Source organism: Acomys minous, assembly GCF_964271855.1.
Source record: "Acomys minous genome assembly, chromosome: 16".
NCBI lineage: Eukaryota > Metazoa > Chordata > Mammalia > Rodentia > Muridae > Acomys > Acomys minous.
In genome coordinates this window covers 93,338,693-93,366,012 of record NC_140498.1, presented here as the reverse complement: position 1 = coordinate 93,366,012, position 27,320 = coordinate 93,338,693, and the positions used below count along the sequence as shown (strand labels likewise).

At 47.6% G+C, this 27,320-nt stretch overlaps 1 protein-coding gene and 1 long non-coding RNA gene across 5 annotated transcripts in view; one reads left to right on the top strand and one right to left on the bottom strand.

The window, feature by feature from the left end:
* The window catches only part of RNF10 (ring finger protein 10), a 30,407-nt gene extending 7,555 nt beyond the window's left edge, over positions 1–22,852 (bottom strand). For 2 of the 4 annotated variants that reach the window (XM_084762175.1, XM_084762177.1), the window contains exons 1-10: positions 22,552–22,852; positions 14,055–14,251; positions 7,834–8,033; positions 7,145–7,235; positions 5,067–5,388; positions 4,029–4,189; positions 3,313–3,438; positions 2,831–3,107; positions 2,523–2,656; positions 115–232 (exon numbers count right to left, since the gene is read on the bottom strand). In XM_084762175.1, coding sequence (XP_084618301.1) covers positions 115–232; positions 2,523–2,656; positions 2,831–3,107; positions 3,313–3,438; positions 4,029–4,189; positions 5,067–5,388; positions 7,145–7,235; positions 7,834–8,033; positions 14,055–14,251; positions 22,552–22,708 — 1,783 coding nt within the window. In that variant the 5' untranslated portion in view covers positions 22,709–22,852. The remainder of the gene's footprint in view (positions 1–114; positions 233–2,522; positions 2,657–2,830; positions 3,108–3,312; positions 3,439–4,028; positions 4,190–5,066; positions 5,389–7,144; positions 7,236–7,833; positions 8,034–14,054; positions 14,252–22,551) is intronic. The other 2 variants (XM_084762176.1, XM_084762178.1) reach the window with 1 other exon arrangement.
* A 298-nt stretch (positions 22,853–23,150) lies between these two features.
* Positions 23,151–26,701, top strand: LOC311586241. The gene is made up of 2 exons (XR_014775490.1): positions 23,151–23,272; positions 25,551–26,701. It is a non-coding gene; the product is annotated as an uncharacterized lncRNA (long non-coding RNA).
* The last annotated feature ends 619 nt before the right edge of the window (positions 26,702–27,320 follow it).

Below are 27,320 nucleotides of genomic sequence, written 5' to 3'. Positions count from 1 at the left end.
AGATCATGTGCCAGTGATTCCTCGTAGAGGACTAGCAGCTAGCCCAGGGACAGCTCAAGCCCCTCCTCCCACACTGGGTCCCAGGACAGAGGGAAGCAGAGCAGGCCGTCTCACCTGAGAACATCTCTAGGGTTTCCTTAGAGACCACAGGAGGCTGCAGAGCCAGTTCACAGATGCTGAACTCACAGGTGAGTGGCAAGTGAGAGAGGTACCTGTGACGCTGTCGAACATCCTACATTGGAAACAGAGCGATGCTTACCTCCTCTGGAGAGGAAGAGATTCCAAACAGAACTCCAGCAGCACACACACTCAAGCACTGGGACTGTAAGATCAGTGCCACTGTCACTGCTCCCCCGAAGGCCAGACACTGTGGGTAGCCTACAGTGAGCACCTCCATCCAACCCAGGGTTCCTTGGACAGAGCTACAAGTGAGCACACTGAGCCTCGTAACAAAATGAGCTACAGCCGACCACTATTTCTAGCAGTGACAAGAACAGAGAGAAGAGGGAAAAGGCAAGAGTGCTCAACAGCCTGGACCTGGAACCACTAACACTCCTCGGAAGGGAGGCGCAGGACTAAGTAAGTGGGTGGCAGCCCTACTGAATGAACTGCGGCCTCGAACACTGGAAACCAAAACCTGCTAAGTTTCTATTTTTCTGTATTTATTTCATGCAAAGTTGATGGCACCCAAGGGTCTTTAATTTTATGTCTGCAGTTTTGTAATCAATACAGGCTGATAACAATTGAGATGTAATATGAATAAATTAATAAAATATTTTTAAAAATCAATACAGAAATATTTACTGAATGGCCAAAATTTGCATATGTAAAACATCAGACCATAAGTCAAAGGTATTTCCAAACTAAAGTCATATTTCATGCCTGTGTAACCTAGCTGAAAGTACAAGGACTATAGGGTTTTAAACATTTTTGTTTTGATTTGGTTTGGTGTTTGGTTTTTTTGAACCAGGATTTCTCTATGTAGCCTTGGCTGTCCTGGACTCACTCTATAGATCCACCTGCCTTTGCCTCCCAGAGTGCTGGGATTACAGGCATGCGCCATCACTGCCCAGCTTGAACATTTCTGTCAAGCAGTAAGAAGAGGAGAAAAAGTAGGGTGTGGTAGCTCACACCATTAATCCTAGAGCTGGGCCAGCCTAATCCACGAAGTTAGTTCTAGACGGCCAGGTATACACTGAGACCCTTGAAAATGAAAATAAATAAAAGTAAGTTTAAAAGGGAGGGTGGGGGTAGGACAAGAACAAATTTTATTTGGAATGAAAAAGAAGATGGGCTGGAGAGATGGCTCAGAGGTTAAGAGCATTGGCTGCTCATCCAAAGGCCCTGAGTTCAATTCCCAGCAACCACATGGTGGCTCACAACCATCTATAATGTGATATGATGCTCTCTTCTGGTGTGCAGTTGTACATGAAGGCAGAATAAATAAATCTTAAAAAAGAGAGAGAGAGAGAAGAAAAAGAAGACCTCAATATGGCAAACTGAAACAGCAACAAATGGCTGTGAGAAGCAGAACAGTATTAACTGGTGTTGAGCCCCAGCACAATCAGAGAGGCACATATCCTCTCTCTCTGTCATCAATGGTATATTATTTACAGGACTGAGAAAACTGGGCTTAACCCTGGGGCTAATGTAAATGTTTCTTGAATTGATTCTGTGGTACAAGCAACACTTGTATATATGTCTGTATATAACTGAACCAAGTTCTGTGCAGAGGTTGATAGTAACTGTATCTACAAAAAAATTACAATTAAAGTTCATATTTTAACATGTAAAAAAAATCAAAAACAAAAAAATTTCAAAAACCAATGCACTATTACCAACAAAACCAGATTTAAATATAAGGGTAGATGTGTTGGAGATGGCTCAGCGGTTAAGAGCACTGGCTGTTCTTCCAGAAGACCCAGGTTCAATTCCCAGCACCCACATGGCAGCTCACAACTGTCTGTAACTCCAGTTCCAGGGGATCTGACACCCTCACACCTATGCACATAAATAAAATAAAGAATAAAGTGAAAAATGAAAATAAGGGTGGAGGTGTAGCTCAGTGGCAGAATGTGTGCCTAGCATGATCAAAGCCTTCAGTGGGGGTATTAACCAAGATCTACAAAAATTAAACTAAAAAACAAATCAGAGCACTTTTAAGGTGGAGGCAGGATTCAGGCATCCTTGGCTACACACACACACACACAATCTCCTAGGTTGCATGAGAGAGTATCTAAAAAAAAACAAAAAACAAAACCAAAAAGCCAGTCAAGTGTGGCGGTTGCACACCTTTAACCCCAGCACTTGGGAGGCAGAGATAGGTAGGTCTGTGCTTGAGGGCTCAGCCTGGTCTCCACAGCAAGTTCCAGGCCAGCCAGGGCTGCATAAGAGAGACGCCGCCTCCAAGCCCAACCAAGAAACAGAAGAACCACAAGAAGCACACTAGGGAGCCGAAGGCTTTGGCCTTACTGAGGCCTCAATCAGGGAGAGCCTGCTCTTCTCCTCCGTGAAAGCCTCACCTCAGACATGGAGTACCCAGCAATCTCTACCACGGTTGCTGAGATCTTCTCTGGGCTCTGCTCCAGGCTGCCATACTCCCGCACAAGGCAGCGCACATTGACGGGGTGCAGGAACATGTGCTGTCCGTCCTCCGCTAAAGACAAGAGCTCTATCACCCTTCAGCATGGACCTCTCTCTCCCAACCAGGCCTGCCACTCCGGCTCACTGCTGGAGAGCAGTGAGCTGCCCCGCCCTGTTCAAACTGTGGGCCACCCATCCCCTTCACACACCTCTGAGGCACCCCAGCCCCCCTCCCCCAGGGCCTCACCTTGGTAGAAGTAGTAACAAGGAGAGCTGCTCAGCTGCGTGAAGCCCGCCTTAGTGGTGGGGTCCTGCTGGCTCAACCCAGTACCAACAGGCCCCTCCCCAAGGCTGTCGTCTGCTACCTCTGAGTCCTCACAAGCTCCTGGCAACCCCTCAGGCTCTGGCTCAGACACTGCTTCCTCTTCTTCTACCAAAGGGAGAGCGAGAGGACGAGGGGAGTCCAGAGAACAGACTTGTGCCGTTTCTTCATCAAAAGCAGACAGATACTCGAGCACACCCTGCTGGAACAAAGCCAGGGTCAACAGACAGCACTGATGTCTTGTGAAGTGATGCTCCTGTTCACCACCACCCCTGGAAAGGCTGGCGCATCCAGTCACAGGAGCACAGCCCACCCCTGGAAAGGCTGGCGCATCCAGTCACAGGAGGACAGCCATGTCACCATGTCTTCCTCACAGCAGTGCTCACAGCGGGCTCGGGCGCACTCACCTTCCGGGGTGTGCAGACAGCCTCCTTGGGCAAAGGAGCCATCAGCACCAGTTGTTCCAGAGCTGCCACCACACCAGGAACCTCCGCTCCGCCTCCAGCTACTCCGGACAGAGCCTCTTCCCGGATCTAAGGCCACCAAGGAAAAGAGCAGAGACAAAGGCATTGTGAAGGACAGCAGTGCTTCTCATAGCTTAAGCTTCAGAGCCCTGCTGCAGAGGACACAGCAGGAGCGACTCAGTTCCTTCCGTGGCAAATTCTACTTCAAAATCTTCAAGTATTGCTGAAGCCTGGTGGAAAAAATGATATTCTCCCTACAATGTCTCTCAGAACACCTCAAAAACTAGACTTAGTATTTTTTCTACACAAGCAAAACAAAAACAAAAACAAACAGCTGGGTGGCGCATGTCTTTAATCCCAGCACTGAGGACACAGAGGCAGGCAGATCGCTGGGAGTTCAAGGCCAGCCTGGTCTACAAAGAGAGCCCAGGACAGCCAAGGCTACACAGCAAAACCCTGTCTGGAAAAACCAAAAAAATTAAAAAATAAAAATAAAAATTAAACAAACGAAAAACGGCCTTGCTTACCAATGGAGAATACAGCTCAGCAAGTCAGACACTCATTCTGAGCGTGACTGTTAGCTCTCTAAGCCATCCACCCCTCTCTCCTATTACCACCTGGGTGGCCCTCCAGCCACGCCCTGGCCCTAGGGTCCTTACCTTGACCTCCTGGATGGCGGCCTCAATGAAGCAGGACTCAGGAGTGTGCTTCTCCTCAGCCAGCTGCTGCTCCAGCGCTCCTCTCTCTTCCAGAACTACTCGGTGCAGCACCTGCTCCTTAGAGGCCAGCAGCAGCTTGGAGTACTGGCTGTGCTGCTCATCTACGGGAAGGCAGGGGCCATAGTCAGCTTACTCAGAGGAGTACACACATATTGTCTCACACATACTTTTTCTGCCCAAGCAAATGTGGTGAAGCAACAGTATAACCTTCTAGAAACATAATAATTACCTTAAACTAGGTTAACTCAAGAAGCCTAAGAAAGCAGAAAAAAGAAGTCACAGTCTACCATTTACTAATTACAACACTCCATCACATAATGTTAACCAGTTTGTAGGTCTAACCATAAAGAAATGCTTAGGAAAATGGTTTTCTAAGAATGAGGAAGTGGCAACAGGAGCAAGCATTGTATTGTACATCCATTTTATATTCTTATTAAAAAAAAAAAGTGGGGAGAGGGGTAGCTCGGCATGGTGGCACATGTCTTTAATCCCAGCACTTGGGAGGAAAGGTAGACAGATCTCTGTGAGTTTGAGGCCAGCCTGGTCTACAAAACGGCTTCCAGGACAGTCAGGTCTACACAGGGCAACCCTGTCTCAAAACAAAACAGAAACCCTAACAACGGATGTCAATCTAGCATATCCAATCCCAAAGTGAACTGAAGAAGCAGCGCTATGGGGTGGGGGGCGGGGCAGGGCGTTTACTTCTTTCCCCAATACTTTGGTTTTGTGAGACAAGGTCCCATGAAACTCAGGTTGACTCCAACTTGTTATGTAGCCATGGTGACCTTCTGATCCTCTTGCCCCAGCCTCCCAGATGCTGGGATTACATGTAGTGCCATGGTCAGCAACTCCCTTGTATTTCTGCTTTGTCACCAGTGCTGGAGTTGAACCTACAGACTTAGGTGCCCTGTGCTGTATTACCAAGATGCACGCACTGTTCTTTAAGAGCTGTGCACCCTCCAGAATACTCATGCTCACCTCCTAGATGGATAGGATGGTCGACATTCATCCACTTGGACTTAGGCAAGGCCACCAACACTCCTTTCTCTCTCTTCATCAGTTGCATGGTGATGGTGTCACCCACCACATACTGGCGTGACTCTGTGGCAACAACACTCTTGAGATCCTTCTTATGCACTGAGCTGTAGCAGATGGGACATTTGCTCCAGGTTTTCTCACTGAGTGAAAGATAGTGTAAGATGCATGCCCAGCAGAAAATGTGCCCACAGCGGGTTATCTTGGCTGCAGTAGGCGGGTAGAGGCATATTGGGCAAGATGGCACTTCATGGCTACAGATGCGCTGAAACACAAGGAAACCATACATCACTGCTTTCAGAATTGACCAGGTAGAGCTGAGAAAGTGAAATGCCTCTCTTCATCCCATCATTTCTTTATATAAAACTGTCTAACAAGCAGAGCATGGTGGCACACGCCTTTAATCCCAGCACTCGGAAGGTAGAGACAGTCAGAACTCTGTGAGTTCAAGGCCAGCCTTGTCTACAGAGGGAGTTCCAGACAGCCAGGGCTACACAGAGAAACCCTCTCTCGAAAAACCAAAAAATAACAACAACAACAAAAATACAGATGTAAGGATGAACACACATTAAGCTTAATTAAGAAAGTCACAATAACCAGCCGGGTGTGGTGGTACAAGCCTTTAATCCCAGCACTGGGGAGGCAGAGGCAGGTAGATCTCTGTGAGTTCGAGGCCAGCTTGGTCTACAAAGCGAGCCAAGGACAGCCAGAGTTACACAGAGAAACCCTGTCTAGAAAACAAAAAAAACCACAAAACCCACAAAAGAAAAATAAAGCCGGGCTGGAGAGATGGCTCAGAGGTTAAGAGCATTGACTGCTCTTCCAGAGGTCCTGAGTTCAATTCCCAACAACCACATGGTGGCTCACAACCATCTATATAATGTGATCTGATGCCCTCTTCTGGCCTGCAGGTATATATGCAGGCAGAGCACTGTATACATAATAAATAAATAAATAAATCTTTAAAAAAAAAAAAAAGAAAAAGAAAAGAAAAGAAAAATAAAGCCACAATCATGGGCAATCCACAGGACAGTTACCAGACACCTGGAGGCTCTACAATACAGGGAAAAATTACTTCAATCACATGATTCCATGTACACAATTATAATATATATGTATATACACATCAGAAGGCATAGAGGTGCAGATTTAATTTACTGATAACTTCTAACAGAATACTCAAGACATTAGGGTTTCTCTGCGTAGTCCTGGCCGTTCTGAAACTTTCTTTGTAGACCAGGCTGGCCTTGAACTCACAGAAATCCACCTGCTTCTGTTTCCCAAGTGCTGGGATTAAAGGTATGTGACACCACTCCCTGCTCTGTTTGCCTATTTTTTAACTACTGTGGGGTTTTTTGTTTTTGTTTTTCTGATAAGGTATTCTATGCCATACCCAGATGACTGTATAAATTTTTAAGGTTAACAGGAGCCCAAATTTGTCAAAATAAAGTAACATAGAGAGAGTGCTTGTTATTTTGAAAGTAACGACATCACACACCCTATCAGGACCAGCAGAAGACACTAAATTCCTAACCTCAGCAGGAACAAATGCAGCAGTGGCTTTGCACAAAATGCACCCACCTGATAATTTGATACTAATTGTGTAGGACAAGCAGCTGCCAATCAAGAAATGTCCATGTAACTGAGCTGAGCCTGGTGGTAGGGCAGCCATGGTCCCTCTAACAGAGGCCTGGTTACAACCTCTAGGTCCTTATTGTAGAAAAGGGAGAATGTGTGCCACAAGGCCAGACAAAAAGCATAGCCAGAGTTTACCGAGCCGACAGCTGCCATGTCACAGCAGCCTTTCTTTTTTTTCAACAGATTTGTTCATTATGTATACAGTATGATCAGATCACATTACAGATGGTTGTGAGCCACCATGTGGTTGCTGGGACTTGAACTCAGGACCTCTGGAAGAGCAGCCAGTGCTATTATCCACTGAGCCATCTCTCCAGCCCCACAGCAGCCTTTCTTACGCTCCCTCCTGCTAATGACTTCTAAAGTCTGGCCGAGCTACTCACCACTTGTTCCACAAAGTCCCAGTTGACTAAGGTGTCAGGATCAGCAAAATGAGCTGTGTAGTCTTGGTCTTCAGACACCACAAATTGGCAGCTAGCAGCACAGGAGACAGGGAGAGCAGACGTCAGAATCACTAGCACCTCAGCAGGAACCCCTGCCTCAGAGTTCAGACGGCGGCCAGGAGCAGCCATGGCAGCCAGGATTGGGCAGCTCTGCGCCCAGGCTCTGCAAGGAGTCCAGTCGCATTGGGCAGACGCCCAAATCCATGAACTATTTCTTCTGTTTCCAAGCTCAGCCAAGTTCCCTGTATGTTCTCCCTTGAACTAAAATTAACCCAGACCGAGACTTCCTCCCTCAACTCTTGAACCCTATGAACCCGGCTCATCGTCAAAGCAGGAGACCGCTGTTGTCATCACTTGAGAGTAGTCCCCATTAAAGTATACAGTGGTGCTTTGCTCTATACCAAGGTCCGACCTTACACCTGAGGACTCACACAGCATTCCCAGCCCACACCAAGCACGATGTTCTCTTGTACTGAGAATATTCACTCAGAAAAGATGACAGGGAAAAGAAACAATGTCAACTCCTTTGTGTTTCTCCCCCATAATAGTTTAGAGGAAGTGTTCTTCCAGCATTTTAACTATGCAAACAAGTTTCATTTCATTTTTGCCCTAGGAGTGGAAATACTCACTTGGCCTGTAGAAACAGTTCCTTATTAAAAGGCTTATGTCCCCACTTGTTTCTCTTTCCCCAGCTGCCGTGTCCACTGCCCTCAAAGTGACCCGTCTGGCCACGCGGTTCAAAGGTGAAATTTAACAAGTGGTTGAGGTTGATCTTCTTAGGGCCAGAGAACTGGGCAGGGCTGAACTCTGCCCGCTGAGCCTCTGCTACCTACAATGACAACACTTCAGATCAAAATATTTACCAATTCAGAGCAGAAATCAGCACAAGCCTGCCTTCCACACGGCTGGAAACCCTGAAACACTGCTCACATGCTAAGATGTATAAGGACGTGAAGAGAGGAAAGAAAATGCCTCTGGCCCCCCATACACTGTCCATTCTGCTCTGCTGCGTGGCAACAGCTTCCCAAGCCCCACACCTTCTCTAGTCACCCAGAAGCACCAGGAGGAACTTGCTGACTCAGCCTTGCCATGGTGCCACCTTCCCGCATTGGTGTTTAGGACCATGCCTCGTCTCATGACTGAGGCACATCAAACCCACACCCACAGCCCCACAATTTCCAACCCCACCCCTTCTCTTAAGACTTAAAGAAAATTTTGCTGGTAGTGATGGCACACACTCTTAATCCCAACACTGGAAGGCAGAGAGACCTGTGTGAGTGTGTGAGTGTGTGTGTGTGAGTGTGTGTGTGTGTGTGTGTGTGTGTGTGTGTGCGCGCGCGCGCACCCATGTAGCACACACAGCAATGAGCGGGGGTGTCCATGGCACACAGATGAGTACAAGTCCTACTGAGCAGGGGATGTGGGCTGCCCTGTGTAGGTGATGGTGTCTGTAAGGACACGTGTCCCCGCTGCTGAACCGTCTCTCCACCTCACACAGCCTCATGCTGTAACTGGGGTTCGTCCTGGCAGCACAGTGAGAAGAGTAGCCGTTCAGAAGTACCAGGCGGCAGCTGCTAACTGGATCCTGCCACAAGACCCCGTCTAAGACTTGATTATTCACAGTTAATAACAACTGAAAGACTTAGAACATGAAGGAAACCGCTGAACAAAAAATAACCCTAATCCATGTATTCACAGCTGAGAAGGGGGGCAGGAAACCACGTCCAGATTGCTTGAGTCTCAACAACCCTGCACTGAAATGGTACAAATAACGTGCACACAGCAGGCGGGTGCAAGGCCTACCTGCAGCTCCCGTCCCCTCACCGCTCACTGGGCTGCTCACGGCCTGAAATAACAATCTGCTAAGCACATCTGTGGAGAGCGCTCCACAGACAAGTCCTTATGCTCACCCTCTCTCCAGCTCCCCGTCACACTCTGGCTACTTAGCTATGTTACCTAACTGAGCTGTACCTCTCAGCACCCCATTCTCTGTGTGTCTGGAGACAGGGTCTCTCTGTGCAGGCCTGGCTGTCCTTAGACCTCCCTCTGTAGACCAGGCTGTCCTTCCAACTCAAGAGACATGCTTGACTCTGTTTCCCAAGTGCTGGGATGAAAGGTCTTGTTTAAGCTTTTTAAAAACCTTATTATTGGGCTGGAGAGATGGCTCAGAGGTTAAGAGCACTGACTGCTCTTCTAGAGGTCCTGAGTTCAATTCCCAGCAACCACATGGTGGTTCACAACCATCTATAATGTGATCTGGTGCCCTCTTCTGGCCTGCAGGTGTATATGCAGATAGAGCACTCACACATAAATAAGTCTTTATAAAAAAAACAAAAAAAGCTCATTATTTCTTTTAGAAAAAAAAAGTAGCTCTAATAAAGGCCAATATAACACTTTTACTGTACAGTCAAATTTATAGGTTTTTTAATAAGCTGCACATCCATATATAAGCTGAAGGATTTCAAGACTGGCTTATTCCTGCAATGTTAGCACTTGAGAAACAAAAAACAAAACCCAATTCAAGGAATACAAAAAATAACAGTGACAGGGTGGAGGTGGTGGCTGTGGCACTTGGGAGGCAGAGGCAGGAGGATCTCTGAGTTTGAAGTTAGCCTGGTCTGCAGAGTTCCAAGACAGCCAGGGCTATTACACAGTGAAACCTTGTCTCAAAAAAACCCAACCAAGGCCGGGCCTGGTGGCGCACACCTTTAATCCCAGCACTTGGGAGGCAGAGGCAGGTGGATCGATGTGAGTTCAAAGTCAGCCAGGTCTACAAAGTGAGTCCAGGACATCCAAGGCAACACAGAGATTCTGTCTCGAAAAAAAAAAAAAAAAAAAAAAAAAAAAAAAAAAAAAAACCCAACCAACCAACAAAACAAACAAACGAACAAACAAAAAACCACATACATACACACACACACACACACACACACACACACACACACACACACACACACAAAGAAAACCCCCAAAAGTGGAAGGACTTTTTGTTAAATATAAATATGCAGCCTGAGAAATTCTTTCAAAACAAATACAGCTGCCAGCTGTGGTGGCTCACACCTGTGATCACAACATTTAGGAGGTGAAGCCTGAGTTCCAGTGACTTCCAGGAAACAGACAAGCCAGCTTTGGCACATGACTAGACAATGATCTTTCTCCCAAGTACCAAACCTACATCTAGGAATCTGAAGTCTTCAGACCCCGTCTCCAGGGGCTGGAGAGCAGACAGCACAGCACGAGGGGCACCGAGGGCTTCTGCAATAGACGTCGGTTGGCTCCCAGCACCCACACAGTGGTTAACAACCACCCACTGGATCCAGTTCCAGGGGATCCAACACCCTCCTCTTCTCACCTCACTGAGCTTCAGGCACAAATGTGGTAACACATATAGACATGTAAGAAACACACTCAGGAAAAAAGGAAAGAAAGAAAAATTGAAAGACTCAGGAGCCAGGTGTGATGGTGCACACCTTTAATCCCAACACTCAGGAGGCAGAGGCAGGCGGATTTCTGAGTTCGAGGCCAGCCTGGTCTACAAAGCCAGTCCAGGACAGTCAAGACTACACAGAGAGACCCTGTCTCGAAAAACAAACAAACAAACAAAAAACCCAAAACAAAACAAAAACACTCAGATATAAACCAAAAACTATTTTAAAAACAAAGAAAAATCCCCAGGGGCTGGAGAAAAGGCTCAGTGGTCAAGAGGACCCGTTACTCTTCCAGAGGACCCTGGTTCCCAGCACCCACATGGTGGTTCACAACACTCAGTTCCTGGGGGTCTGACACCTTCTGATACACACAGAAACATGTAGAAAGCCCTCACATACAGATAAACGAAATCTCTTAAATTCCGTATTTATGTCGTAATCTAGCTGGCCCACTTGGAGACACTCTCAATTCCTAATATCTTCGCAGTGCCTGTGCACCGGCCTCTCTCAGCTCTCCTTGGAGATGCCTGCTCTTCCTGTTAGCATGTTCCCACTTGTTTCAGACACCCACTGTGTCACCTGAGATCACACGGCTATGACCATGTGAAATGTGACAGCAGATACATTTCAAGTTAAAATGTAGATATATTGGGCTAAGCATACCATCATTAATCTTTACTGTGTTTAGACAGGTTCTCAAAGACCCACACTGGCCGGGGTCAGGTGGTCTCTCTGCCTCGGCCTCCTGAGTAGCTGGACCACAGGCATATGTTACTGTACCCATCAGCTTGTTTTTCTAATGTGACAACCGGAAATATCAAGATCATGCTGCTGAAGCTGGGGGCACAACACAGCTTGTGGTGGAACACTGACTAGCATGAACAAGACCCTGGGTTTGATCCCTAGAAATGCTAAAGAAAATAACTGCCAGGTGACTAGCACCTGCCTTGCATCCCAGTACTGTGTAGGCCGAGGCAGGCAGACTCAAGTTCAAAGCCAGCCTCCGGCTCTACAAAGTTTCTAAGCTAGTCAAGGCCACAGAATTAGATGCTCTCTTGCAGAGAGATCAGGGTTCAATTTCTAGCTGTAACATAGCACCTTCCAGCAGTTCCAGAGGATCTGACACCTTCCACCTTCTTCTGGACTTTTCTGGCAGTTGGCTCAAATAGTGCACAGATGTCCATACAGGCAAAACACTCACACACAGAAATTTTTTTTTAAAATGTGAAAGAAGATGACAATAATAAAATATAAATAAACCACATGGCTGAGGGTTTTTTTGGGGGGTACAGGGGAGTTGGGTCTGAGACATTGCCTTACTGTATAGGGGATGATGGCCTTGAGCCAGCTTAGACCACATTGTTGGCAAACATCTCCTTCACTGTCACACCTGGGCATCACTCTAGCCAGGAAATCTCTGTGTTCACCACAATTCTTGGGGTTTTTGTTTAAGATTTATTTGTTACTTGTTCTGCCTGCATGTTCACCTGCACACCAGAAGAGGGCACCAGATCACATTCTAGATGGTTGTGAGCCACCATGTGGTTGCTGGGAATTGAACCCAGGACCTTTGGAAGAGCAGCCAGTGCTCTTAACCTCTGAGCCAGCTCTCCAGCCCTTCACCACAATTCTTGTTTGTGGGGTTGGCTAGCTGTGTTTGAGGCAGGCTCTCACTGTGTAGCCTGACTGGCTTGGAACTCACACTGTAGAGCTCTAACTCACAGAGCTCCACTGTCTCCACTGTCTCTGTCTCTGGACGCTGTAGAATTAGAGGCATGTGCTTCCGCACCTACTTAATTGCAACTATCCTTTACCTCTACCCCACGTCACCCCTCCAATGAATGGTCCAATCTCCCAAATTTCTTATCTGGCTGAGTTCCTATGGGTCATCTACTAAATTTAAACAACAAAACTTCCCCACCCACCATCCCTAGAAGCTCCAGAGCAGTAATGTAAAGCACAGAATCCCACAGAGAAGTCTCAATCAAGCACCCCCCACACTCTAGCAGTCACGCGTCACTGCACTCATCCTAGCCTCCCAGACAACCGTCATCCTTCAAGCTCCCACACCCACTGCCGCAGGCCACCTTCTGAGAAAATAAGCACCACGAGGGGAGGACAGCGCCTGCCGCCAAGCCCTCTGGTCACTGTGCTCAGTCAGCGAAGCTTGTACCTGCCACCCCTGTTGCTTCTTCCACAGATCAGTCAAGGGCACCGTGCTCACCACTCCCTTTCAATCATTTTCTCCCTCTTATTAACCACCTTATTAGGAGAGAGATATACTGTAGTTTCCCTGTCCCTAACCTCAAACCTTTTTTGTAACTTTTTAAACGGTTTTTTTTGGTTGTTGTTTTGAGACAGGGTTTCTCTGTGTAGCCTTGGCTGTCCTGGACTCATTTTGTAGACCAGGCTGGCCTCGAACTCACAGCGATCCGCCTGCCTCTGCCTCCCGAATGCTGGGATTACAGACGTGCTGTCTTCCCATCCTCCCTTGCCACCAACCACATTTTTGTCACCATTCCACCAAAATGACTCAAGGCTAATGACCTTTGGCCAGCCTTCATATTTTCTTGTCCTCTTACTCAACCCAGCAGCAGCAGTTGAGCAAAGTGACAACAGTCTCTCATGGGCTCCCAGCTCTTTGTCCCTCTCCACTGGCGCCTCTTCCCCATTCAGAAATCAGTCCTTGACTCTGACCTCTTCACAACTCTCCACAGCGATCACCTACGGATCTGGTGTCGCCTACGCTATGTGCCTTCCCTTGCTTCACTCTCTCTCTCACAAAATCTACCTCTGCGGCTTGGCGCATGGCACAAAGCACTGTTCTCAGCACTCAGAAGGCTAACACAGTGGCTCAACCTGGGGTTTTCCCTTCTCTCCCCATCTACACTGTTTAATCCAACAAGCACTTACCTACCCCCAGGTGTGTAACACACTGGTCACTCACACACCAGACTAGAGAAGCAGTCCAAGAGACAAAGGCAGTGAGTTTTCTGTGGAATGCTGCACTTAGAGCATTCCTGGTGCCACAGGAGAATGAGTGATCCTTTCATGAGGCCATGTACTGCACCTGCCTTGTTCTGCAATGGCTGCCCAGCACGGACAGTCCAACAACAGGATACTGGACTAGTCTTTTCTTGGTGAGAACCTGCGCTGCTTCTTCCTAAATCCAGCAAGCACCTCAAGACTCTTTACTCAAACACACACCTGAGGAGTCGTAAGGACAGCATCGGAGGCTAAGACCCCAGCACTTCACTCTGCAAGGTGAACAAGACAGTGCAGTCTCGTCCCAAGGGCTCCCACGGCCCCTAGGGGAGGGAAGGGGCAAGGTTCTGGGTCTGGTTCACCCCAGCTGCTCAGATCAGCCTGGGTCCTGCTCGCCCCGCTCCTTCCCTCTGCAAAGGCGTCCTCAGGCCCCATACCTCATCTCGTCTTCCACCATTAGAAGAAGAGCTAAAGGGTTTGCTGCTGCCACCGCCCCTCTGAGGAGGCATCTTGTTAAAAGTTTTGCTTTTCTGTGAATTGGAGCGCCGGGACTGGTTGCTAAAGTTGTCATTTTTGGGGTAGGAAGGTTCACGCTTGCGACTGTAACGCTTGGACCCATTTGAGTTCTTTCCATCTGAAAGCAAAAGAAATAAAAGGCGTAAGTTTTACGTTTTTCCACACACATGGCCAATTCCTATCTCCCAGCACAGTTGCACTTACTAAAGGGGACATGGGCCTTTCCGCAACCTCTAAAAAAAAAAGCTAAGCTTAGTCCAGAGCACTAGTGCTTTGAGGAAAACCAACCATAGTAAAGTATGGCTTTGTCTGGTTTCAGAACAGCCACTCTGTGCTAAAGGGATGTGTATGATCTGGAAGCCAGCCAGGAAGAAGAGGCCCGGCCTTGAGCTTACTCTAGTGTACAGCCTGTACAGGACACCACAGAGGGATGGCCCAGGCTTTAACAGACATATTCCACAGCCACACAAACAAGCTCAGGCATGGGGTCACACGCCTTTAATCCTAGCACTCAGGAGGCAGAGGTAAGGTGAAATCTTGAGTCAGACATGGTCTACAGTAAATTACAGGACAGCCAAGGCAGGAGACACTGTCAAAAAAAAAAAAATTCAGTATCAGCATGCTATAATGGAAACTACAAAATTGACAGAACAAAAGCTGAGGCCTAGGAGAATATCAGATCAGCTCAAGTTACAAAATATCACTTTCTTCCTATATGAGCAGATTCATTTATCTCTAGTCTTTAGCAAAGCAGGTGGCTCATACCTATAGACCCAGCACTTGAGAGGCTCAGGCAAAAGGAACATCTAAAAGTTCAAGGCCAGCCTGGGCTAGATATTGAATTCTAGACCAGCTTCAGTTAAGAGTTAGATCCTGTGTTAAATTATGACATGCTATTTATTTTGCATGCGTTTAAGTGTTTACGTGCAGGAGCCATGGCACGCGTGTAGAGGGACAACCTGTGGTTTGGTTCTCTCCTGCCACTGGGCAAGTTCTGGAAAAAAGTAAGCTCAGTCATCGGGCTTGGTACCAGATTGTCTTACCATCTCTCCAGGGACTGAGGAGATGGATGACTCAGTTGATAGTCAGTGCTGCCAATCAAAGCACAGCTGGGGCTTAGATCCCCAGAGCCCATGCAAAAGCTAGGCATGTGTGACAACTGCCTGTGATCCTAGAACCAGGGGGCGCGGAGAGGCTGGCTAGCTAGACTGCAACATCAGGCCCAAGGGGTACGTGTGCTCTTCTGACCTCTGTGGGCACCAGGCTCAAAAGTGATGCACACATATAAACGCAGGCAAACACCCACACACATAAAATAATTTTTTAAAAAATGTTACTAAGTCATTAAAGACACAATGGCTACACAATTGCCTACCACGAGCTAACAGGATAATACAACCAATACACTTAGTAGTATCTTTTTTCCAACTTACTATAATAGTACTGGAGATTTTTTTTTTATAAGTGGGTCTATGCCAGGTCAACTATTAAAAGTACAATTAGATTATGAAGTACCGTCATAAAAAGCCCTTTACACATCTTGAAGTTGCTTTGTAGAAATGAATGACGACTTATTTGTATCCTAGAGCATTATATAAGAGAACATCAAGTTCACCACATCCCTGCTAATACAGCAGCAACTGGAATAAACTGTGGTCAATGCAAGAACAAATGGTTTCTGATTTTACTTTGTTTTATTTGGATTTTTGGTTATCTTATTTAGTTTTTGAGGCAGGGTTTCTCTGTGTAATAGCTCTGGCTGTTCTGGAACTCTTTGTAGACCAGGCTGGCCTCGAACTCACAGCGATGATCCGCCTGCCTCTGCCTCCCAAGCGCTGGGATCACAGGTGTGCGCGCTGTGCCAGGCTCCGTTATTCTTTTCATACTAAGATAAGCTTCAGGAACTTTGTTGCTAGGATCCACAAATTACTAATATTTTTTGTTTTTCTTTGTTTTCCAGACAAGGTTTCTTGGTGTTGCCCTGGCAATCTTAGAGCTCACAGAGATCCTGCCTCTGCCTCCCGAGTGCTGCGATTAAAGGCGTGGACCACCACCATCTGGCATTACTAATGACATTTAACAAAGAACCTGGGTTGGCATACTACATATGCTCAACCGTATTTTTTAAATGATCTATCACTTTTTCATTTTCTGTGTATGAGTGTTTTGGGTATATATAAATATTTAAAAGGAGCACAGGGAAGCGCAGTTGAGTGTAAAGTGCTTGGTCTGCAAGCATGAGACCCACATTAAGCACTAGATGCAGCACCCGGGAGGCAAAGGCAAGCGGATCTCTGTGAGTTCAAGACCAGTCTGGTCTACAAAGACAGTACAGGAGAGCTAGGGTTACACAGAGGGACACTGTTTCTCGAAAAACATAACAAACAACAACAACAACAACAAAGAAATTCCAGCATTACTTGGATTTCTCTCTCCAAATATAACTTCATTGTTTTTATTAAAATACAAACTGGTAGCCGGGCGTAATGGTGCATGCCTTTAATCCCAGCACTGCACTCGGGAGGCAGAGGCAGGCAGATTCATGTGAGTTTGAGGCCAGCCTGGTCTACAGAATGAGTTCTAGGACAGGCAGGACCACACACAGAAACCCCATTTCAAAAAGCAAACAAACAATATATATAGGTATTGAGCTGGGGGCGTGGCTCAGTTGGTTGAGGGCATATCTACATGAACAAAATCCTGGGTTTAGGGCTGAAGAGGTGGCTCAGTAATTAAAAACACTTGCTGTTCTTCCAGAGGACTCAAGTTAGTTTCCTAGCCCACATGCGGTGGCTCACACCACATTCTTTTTGTTGTTGTTGTTGGGGTTTTTTTTTTTTTTTTTTTGGTTCTTCAAGACAGGGTTTCTCTGTGGAGCCTTGACTGTCCTGGACTCACTCTGTAGACCAGGCTGGCCTCGAACTCACAGCGATCCGCCTGCTTCTGCCTCCCGAGTGCTGGGATTAAAAGCGTGCACCACCACGCCCGGCTCACACCACATTCTTAGTTCGAAGGAATCAATACTCTCTTCTGGCCTCTGAAGGCACCTGTACACATATGGTGCATATATGCACAGACAAAACACTCATATATGTGGGACGGCTCAGCAGTTGAAGTACTTCCTGCCCTTGTACTTTCAAGTAGATCACAATCATCTCTAGCCAGTTCCAGGGCAGACTACTTCTGACTTCACAGGCACCAGACACACATGTGCTGCATATAAGCATATGCCCGCAAAAAAACTAACACAAAAAAAACACATAATCTTAAAAAAAAAAAAAAAGGTTGGGTTTGATACCCAGGACACCATAAAACTGAATGGTAGCCACACACTTAATCCTAGCACTAACCTATAATTCCAACACTTGGGAAACAGAATCACAAGTTCAAGGCCAGCCTGGGCTAGAGCATGACACTGTCTCAAAATACACACAAGCATACACACTTAAAATATTCAGCTATCAAAAAAAAATTCAGCTATTGATAATGAGCCTTTTCTGCAAGCATCTCTACTTAGTCTGCCTAGAACTTTGTTTGTTTTTAATAATAAATAAATATGGAGTGCTTCATGAATTTACATGTCACGGTCCACACTACTCTGTTTTGTGTTCGCTGTTTTCAGATGGCACTAGTCTAGCACTCATATGGCCTTCTTCTCCCTCTTCAGTTAGCACAGCTGGTTTAAGCACAGCACCAGTGGTAGCAGGTAGCAACCTGTAGTGGCACCCGTCACCCCAGCACTTGAGGACAAAGCTCTGAAACAAAACCAACCTGAGCTACACGAGACTGTCTCAAAAGCCAGCCTGTCTGCAGACCACACGGACGCTGGTGCCCGTGGAGGCCTGAGGAGGGTGATGGGTGCCCTGGAACTGGAGTTACTAACATGTGAGGTGCTGGGCACTGAACCTGGGTCCTCGAAAAGAGCAGTCAGCGCTCAACTCAGAGCCCTCTCTCCACCCTCAGCAAAAGGAAAAAGAAAAAAACAAAGGGAGAGGAAAAAAGCCATAACCCCCAAACCTCACTATCTGAGGCTGACAGAGCATGACTCTTAACTGCCACTTCCAAGAGACACTCGTCCCCATCAAGTGTAGTTTGGTGGCAGTGTTTGCGTAGCACAGACAAGGCGCTAGGCTTCATCGCCAGCACATAAAAAGGGCGTGAGGGTCCTACTTAAGACACACCTCAGGGTTTGCATAGACTTGGATGAAGCCAAAGTCTACACTGAGAGATTTAAGATAAAGTAGCGCTCAGCAAGACTTTATTTCTTCACTTTTATTACCACATTGCCAGGAAAATGGTTTCCTAATACACAGAAACCTGCTGTGGTGGACAGTGCCCTGCTTGTTTCTAAATCGGATTACAACAACTGACCACATAAGGATTTATGGTTTCAGGCCCTTCTCTTCCAAATACCTCACGTCTGAAGGGCATCGCAGTGAGAGCTGCCTCTTATCTCAAGGCCCAGGCAGCAGAGCTGAGGACTGTCCTACCTGGGGCCCAAAGATAAAATTCACTTTTTCTGAGCTACTCTGTAGACAACTTGCCAGGACATGCTGGTGACCAGCTCAGGGAGAAGCCACCCTCCTCTCTCAGAAGGGCATGAGGACCCAACTCCAGATTTTGGAAAACAATCAAGTTCCTAGAAGAAATATAATTTATGATTTTTTTCATTTGTTATTTTGCTTTCTGGTCAAATTTTAAACCTCAGAATGGTGGTCCCCAATTCCAGCTGTACATCAGGGTCACTTCCAGAGTTTTAAAATTATGAATGCTGTCTGGCATTAGAGTGAGTTCTCAGGAGGTTAATGACAAGAGGATACAGATGAGTGTTCAAGGCCAGCCTGGGCCACACAGCAAGTTCACACCAGCCTGAACTATGCAGCAAAGCCAAGTCTAAGAAATTAAGAAAAGAAAAGAAAGAAAGGTGGGAAAGGGAGGCCAAGCAAGCAAGCTGGGTCTGGCAGCACAGGCCTGTGATCTCAGCTACTCAGGAGACTACAGGAGGTCTCAAGTTCAAGGCCTGAGTGGGTGGCTACAAACTAAGTGTAAACTAACCCTGGTTAACTCTCAAAAGACAACTTCAACAGGAGCTGAAGACACAACTCAGTGGTCAAGTCCCTGCCTAGCTTAGGATACTGGGACTGGCAGCTGGGCTCTGAGAAGCGCTTCTTGGGTTGTATGAAAGAGTTGGGGAATGGAAGGACAGGCAGGGGTTGATGGGGGCTCCACAAAGAGACTATCAGGGCTGGTGGATCGGGACCCGGGGGGTCTGCACACACTGATGCACCACGGGCACTGCAAGCAGAGAACCTAGAGCCCCTGTTCAGATGGACTGCTCACTCTTCACACGGGGAAGCAGGGCGGGGAGCAGGCACTGTCTCTGACACGGACTCTGGTGCCCGCGATTTGGTCACTGCCCCTTGGTGGGAGAGGCCCTGTGGGCACACAGAGGGAGGGGATGCAGACTATCCAGATTGGCTGTGCTAAGATGGTGGGGGAGGAGGACCTCACTTGTCAGAGGTCTAGGGGAGGGGATTAAAGCGGAAGAGGGAGGGAGGGTGGGAACAGGAGGGTAAGAGCAAAGGGATTACAATCTGGATGTAATGTGAATACATTGTAATAAAAGAAAATTTTTACAAAACCAATGATATAAGAGGCTAGAGATGGCTCAGCAGTTAAGAGTCCCTGATGCTCTTTTTCCAAAAGACCCAAGTTCTGTTTCTAAGCAACCACACTGGGTAGCTCACCATCATCTGTAACTCCAGCTCCAGGCAATATAATGTCCTCTTCTGGCTTCTGAGGGCACTGAGCTCACCTCTCCCCTCTCCCTAAATCTTTAAAATTAAATAAACGAGGAGCCAGGTGTAGAGGCAAATGACTTTAATCCTAGCTTGAAAGGCAGAGGCAGGGGGATCTCTGTGAGTGAGTTCAAGACCAGCCTGGTCTGCATAGTGAGTTTCAGGTTGTCCTAGGCTATACAGAGAGATACTGCCTCAAAAGCCAAAATAATAAAAAGTAAATAAAATAAAAATAAACAAACAAGGAATGCCCAGGACCAGGCGCCCCAGTAGACTTAAGAGAATAAGAAAAGGTCAGGCAAGGTAGTTCACACCTTTACTCCTGGCCTTCCAGAGGTCGCAGAACTTCTGTGTACTGAGACCAGCAGGACTAAAAAGCAAGACTCTTGGGGAGGGTGGAGGCGACGGAGTGAGCTGAAGGAACTGGAGAGAAAAGGCCCCACATCCTTACCTGTGTAAAGGTCCTCAGGAGAGGCTGACATCCAGCCAGAGCTAACTGCCAAGACAGAACCCTAACTGACAGAACACTACTAATCACATGGTCCAAACCAGGAACTGAAGACTTCAAAATCCACAAACATGAGGCCTAAATCTTTATTTAATCCAGTGCCTTAGTTGTTTCCTATTTCCCGGATGGAGAAGTCTCTGCCAAGTAACAGCAGACCTGCCTCCATCTCCACCCTGCTCCCTCTTCACATTAGGTCACAGCTTTTCACAGATGCTCCAAATCACCGGCGTGTCGAGGTCTAGGTCTAACAGCTGCCACAGCCTAGACAGACCAGCAGCCAGGAAATCTCTGCTGCTGGTTCGAGCTGTAATTAACGTCAGTGCTTACCCATCATCCACAGTAGTCAAAATCACCAGAGCAGCAACATACAGCCTTAGTTACACCTCACCTGGCAGCACGTCAGATGCTACCGACATGAGTAACGAAGGAGAGGGCAGGAGAGGACTCAGCATGGGCCAGTGAGTTACCTGTCACCACATCAGCTCTTCACTTATTCACGTACATCGAACAGAGCTAACAACTGTACCTTCTCAGAAAATCCTAAGAATTGAGAAGAAGTTCAAGGCCAGCCTGGTGTACAGAGCAAGGTCCCAAACAGCCAAGGCTACACAGAGAAACACTGCCTCGAAAAACAAAAACAAAGCAAACAAGAAAGAGTTGAGGAAAAAAAATAAAAGAAAATGTAAATTTCTATAGTAGCTGCTATGTAGAAAAGCCTACTACATATCAGCTGTGCCACGGGAGACTGAAGAGACGGCTCTGGGGTTGAGTAGTGGTGTTGAGGGCCAGCACCACACCAGGCTGAGTGGCTGGCACACACCTTTAGCCCCAGCTGTGAGGGGGCAGAGCCATTCAAGTCAGATTACCCAGTAACCCCAGCTTCTGATCCCGGATGACAGGAACAATGTCAGCACAGTGTTTCACACCACCAACCTCAAAATAACTGCTTCATAATACCTGACCTTCCTGTAACCTCCATGGCAGAACCTTCAGCTTAGGAGGGAGGAACAAGAGCAGGGTTCCCGGACAGGCCCACAGCTTGTCTACACATCCCTGACCTCTCGTCTCTACATGTTTACTTTCTCCTCTCTTTCTTTCTGTTTTTGTTTTGTTTTGTTTTAGGGACAGGGTTTCTCTGTTTTACCCCTGGCTGCCCTGGAACTTACTCTATAGACCCTGGCCTGCCTCTGCCTCCTGGGTGCCGGGATTAAAGGTGTGCAGCAACACCACCAGCTCTGTTCTTTCGATATGGCATCCCCTGGCCCCTAAACATCCTCTCTCCTCTGGCTGTATTGTTGGGACAGCTGTAGAAACACAGCCAGAAAAGGGATGTTCTGTAAGTATATGACGCAGCTAGCCAAGGCCTCAAGGACTCCTGCAGTCACTCCCTACTGTAGCATAGCAGTGACGGGCACCTATGACGAGCACATGTCTGCTAGCCACAGGAAAACATCAAGTACACTCAGTTCATGTAGTTAGAAAGCAAGCGACTGCCTACAACTTACACGTACAGACACCAAGCCCTTCTATACGGGGCAGGGAGAGACAATAAAGGAAATGAACAGTGGTGGTGATGCACACTGAGAAGCCAGCGCACGGAAGGTGGGGGCCAGGCATTGGGAGTTCAAGGCAGAGTGGGACCTGGTTCAGTCTCTAGAAACCAAGTAAATTTTGAAGGTTTTTCTCTGTGCTGAAAAAACAAAGTGAAATCCTCGGGCCTCACCCACCCTCTCTGATTTAAACTTCAATGCTGCCCAAGGCTAATCCAACATGAAATGATAAATAAACAAATACAATGGTTTTAGAGCGCAGACTGATGAGTCACACAAACCAGGTCTGCTGTGAGGTACCTGTCACCTGGACGACCATATTAAAAAAAAAAACAACAACCCTTTCCAAATCTCGGAACGGGGCTAGGAATGGCGCCTATTACAGCCAGCTGTTTTGAATATGAATGCAAGGGCCTAAATTAGCCACGCAGCGCGCTTCAGCGCAATCGTAAATACTGGATGTCAGACGACAACAAGGGGAGGCAGGGTCGCCTGTCCCCGTCACCCCCACCCCACGCCCGCCAGGTGACCCCAGCAGACCCCGACCGGCGCCTGCCCTTACCGCTCTTGGGTTTAGACTCGCCGGCCGGCCCCGCCGAGGCGGAGCGGGGCGGCTGTTGCCCTTTGCCGCTGCCCGAGGAGGCGGAGGAGCTGTTGGAGCCGCTGTTCTTGTCCATGTCGGAGGCGGTGGCGGCGGCGCTGGGGGAGCTCTGCGGCATCAAAGGGGGCCTCGGCGGCGGCGGCGGTCGGAGCGGAGCGGGCGCGGCGGGGACCCAGGCTCATGGCGTTCAGGGCCGGCGGGGGTCGGCGGCGGCAGCGGTTCTCGGCCTTCATGGCGACATTTTTCCTTGTTTCCTTCCTCGGCTTCTCAAAATGGAAGGAGAAGCGACAGGTGGGGCTGTGGGGCCCAGCGGCGGCGGTGACCGGAGAGGAGGAGGAGGAGGCCGGGGCTCGGAGGTCCGGGCCGGGCCTGGCGGGGCGGAGGCTACGGGGGGAAGGGGAGGCGCGGGAGGGTCGCGAGCCCCGCCGGCCGGCCGGACGCGCTCTCCCGCCGCGGGGCAGGAGAGAGAGCTGGCTGTCTCGGTGCCGGGGACCGGGGTCTCCGACACAGCGACCGACACTCGCCTCTGGGCCGAGGCCGAGCTGCTCCGGGAATGGCGACGAGTCGCCAAACAGCATCTCGAAGAACCCGGATGGACTATTTATAGAGTCGCCGAGCGGGAGTGATGCTCTCTGGGAAGTGTAGTTTTCACCTACATCCGGGTCCTAGAGGAGGCCCCGCTGTAAGACTGTTCCTACCAACGTTTTTTTGTTTTTTTTTTTCTCTTCCCCTTTCCTTCCTTCCTTCTCCCTCCTCCCTTCCTTCTTTTTTGAGACAATGTTTTACTATGTGTAGCCCTAATTGGACCACAACTCAGTATGCGGACCAGGCAGGCTTCAAATTCACAGATCTTCCTGTCTCTGCCTCCCAAGTGCTGGCATTTTCCCTCCCTAGGATGGATGTCTGGCCTCCCAAGGTACCAAGCAAACACATGGTGCACAGGCATACGCACAGGCAAAACACCCATACACTACACAAAAGTTCTTAGAAAGCCCAGAAGAAAGCGATGGCCCGCTGCAATTCTCGTGCACAGGAGAAAGAGATGAGGAAAAGGGTGACTCCACCTAGAGACCCTGGTTCCGTTAAAAGAACATGAGCACCCAACGTCAGCCTCAGAACTACACACAAACACACACACACACACACACACACACACGTGCATACGTCTGAAAACATTCCTACATGTATGCATGCACGTTCATTTGCAAAAATCAATAAGAAGAAACAAAATACAGTTAAGTAAGGAGATGCTGGTCAAGCAGAGGCTTTCAATAGAAAAGCACAAATGGTTGTGAGGGTATGGAGGACTTCTTAGGATGCTGCCACGTGACACACAGAAGGACCAGAGGGTTTTGTTTTTGTTTTTGTTTTTTTGTTTTTTGAGACAGGGTTTCTCTGTGTAGCCTTGGTTGTCCTGGACTCACTTTGTAGACCAGGCTGGCCTTGAACTCACAATGATCCACCTGCCTTAGCCTCCCGAGTGCTGGGATTACAGGAGTGCGCCGCTACGCCCGGCTTTTTTGGGTTTTGAGCATCTAGGGCTCCATGTTCAAAATCTGATTTTCTACCTCTGAGCTTATGAGTGAGATTTTAGCAATTGTGAACGCATGAGAGCCAGAGTGGCACGTGCCTGTAGTCCTAATATTCAAGAAACAGAGACTGGAAATACAAAGTGTAAGGCTAGCCTGTGCCACAGAGTGAGACCGTGTCTAGTATAAGAGAAAGCAAATAAAAGCAGACAATATAGCTTAGTGGGATAGTCCTTCAAGGGCAAAGCAGATTTGATCCCCAGTATCATAGGGGGGAAAGAACAAGCACGTTTGGGTCAGAGGCCGGGTTTAAGAGGCTTCGCTGTTCTTCCAGAGGACCCTGAGTTAGACAGCTCACAACCACCTGGACTCCAGCTCCGGGCCAAACAATGGCTTCTTAGTCTGTAGAGGTACCTGCTTCACGTGCACAGACCCACACACAGGGACACACACACCCAAATAAGTTATAAATAGTGAAAATACAGAGCTGGGTGTGGTGGCGCACACCTTTAATCTCAGCACTGGGGAGGAAGAGGCAGGCAGACCTGTGTGAGTTCGAGGCCAGCCTGGTCTACAAAGTGAGTCCAGGGCAGCCAAGGCTACACAGAGAAACCCTGTCTCGAAAAACAAAACAAAACAAAAGTAAAAATACATATTGAGGCAGTCAGATTTTCCTAAATTTGAGGTCAGCTGGTGATACATAGTGAGACAACCCCTCCACCCCCTCAAAAAAAAAAACCCCAAAAAAACAAAAATCAGGAATCAGTCTCTTATTTGAAAACTCTCTGGTTCTTTATTATCATATTCTTTTCTTTTAAAGATTTATTTATTTATTATGTATACAGATCTCATTATAGGTGGTTGTGAGCCAACATGTGGTTGCTGGGAATTGAACTCATGATCTTTGGAAGAGCAGTCAGTGCTCTTAACCTCTGAGCCATCTCTCCAGCCCTTTATTGTCATATTCTAAGTGTGTGGATAAATAATTTCTGTTAAGATTCTACTTCAGTCTGCCTGCCTGTGACAGCACTGCCTACCTGCCATAAGGACAAACCCACCTCCACCTCACCACTCTTCCTTAACCCCTTTCTCTCTCTCTCTCTCTCTCTCTCTCTCTCTCTCTCTCCCCTCCCAACTCCACTGCCTCTGTCTCTCTCTGGGGTACCCCTCGCCCCTTTCCTTCTCTCCCCATGATCATTTAATAAACCTCATGTAATTTAATATCTTTTGCCTGACATCTTATTCTCTTATTGCCTTATTTTTTATTATTAAACATAAAATTTGTGTTCTCACCAAATTTTCAAACATTGTCTCTTTCCTTATTTTCAAGTTTTTTTCTTTTTGCTCTCCCAAGAGTTTCAAATGTACACGTAAAGAGAATTTTCTCCCTAACCTAAATAACTTTGCTTTCTGCCCACATATATGTTCCAGTATCCTGCCAGACTTCCTACATCCAGGACATCGTCAAAGCAGCTGCCCACAGGTGCTCCCGTCCAACCTCACAGATGGTGTCAGCTGGACCTGCACTGCCCTCCCCAGCTGCAGATGTTCTCAGACCCTGGACAGCAAATCAACAGCCTGGTCTTCTGGAAGCTGGCCAACATTTCAGCCTTTAAACCCCCTATCGCCGCCCTACTGTCAGCAGGAAGTAGTTAAGACCTTAACTTCGCCCTTTATCCCTTATCCATTTGCTGAAATGCTGTGCTCCAGGCCCGGGACACACAGCTCCAGGTGCCCCCAGCACTCCTCGCTCCCTACCTGCTGCAGGACGTGGCTGACATAGCCTGCCCTCCACCCTGACCTTCCAGGAAAGAGCTTTTCCTTCCCCTTCACTGTATAATCTGGACATTTTGTTGCTTTTGCTTTTTTCTCTCTTCCCCCTTACATGGCAGGCAAAAGCTGCTCCCAATGAACCTACATTTATATACTTTAAGTTACCTCACATAAAAATAATCCATCGTTCCTCAATTTTATTTTTTTTATTTTTTATTTTTTATTTTTTTTTTGGTTTTTTGAGACAGGGTTTCTCTTGTAGTCCTGGCTCTCCTGGACTCTCTTTATAGACCAGGCTGGCCTTGAACTCACAGTGATCCGCCTGTCTCTGCCTCCTGAGTGCTGGGACTTCCTCAATTTTTTTTTTTTTTTTTTTGGTTTTTCGAGACAGGGTTTCTCTGTGTAGCCTTGGCCATCCTGGACTCACTTTGTAGACCAGGCTGGCCTCGAACTCGAACTCACAGCGATCCACCTGCCTCTGCCTCCCGAGTGCTGGGATTAAAGGCGTGCGCCACCACACCCAGCTGACTTCCTCAATTTTAATTAAAAGAAAAGGGAGGAGTGTGAGGATTCTGCTTCAGTCTGATTATCTGTGATGTCACTGCCTACATGCCACAGGGTGTGGCTCTGCCCAGTATAAAAGGACAGACCTAACTCGCCCTCCCTGTCTTACTCCCTGACTCCCTTTCTCCCCGCCTCCCTCTCTCTCTCTCTCTCTCTCTCTCTCTCTCTCTCTCTCTCTCTGGGGTACTCCTCCCTGCCCCCTTTCCTTCTCTCCCCATACTCACTTAATAAAAAACCTCATATAGCCGGGCGTGGTGGCGCATGCCTTTAATCCCACTCGGGAGGCAGAGGCAGGAGGATTGCTGTGAGCTCGAGGCCAGCCTGGCCTACAAAGCGAGTCTAGGACAGCCAAGGCTACACAGAGAGACCCTGTCTCGAAAAACAAAAAAACAAACAAACAAACAAACAAAAACCTCATATAATCCAATATCTGTTGCCTGGTATCTTATTATCTTATCATTTTATATCTTTTTTTTAAATACTTTATTTTTATGTTATGTGTATTGTATGTCTGTGGGTGTCAGATTTTTGGAGTTACAGACAGTTGTGAGCTGCCATGTGGGTGCTGGGAATTGATGCTGGGTCCTCCAGAAGAACAGTCAATGCTCGCAACTGCTGAGCCATCTCTCCAGCCCTTATATCTTATTTTTAAACATAAAATCTTCCTTCTGTCATTCATAAAAATGGAAGAGGAAGAGAGTCTCAGTGCAGTAGTGTCCATCTGTCAGGCTATATAAAACCAGAAAGAGACTTTTCATTTCAAATCACTTTCTTAGGATCCTTCACGCTTTCTGCTTGTGAAATATTTACAGAAAATATACATTTTTAAAAAGGAATTAAAACAGAAATAGAAATTCAAGCAAA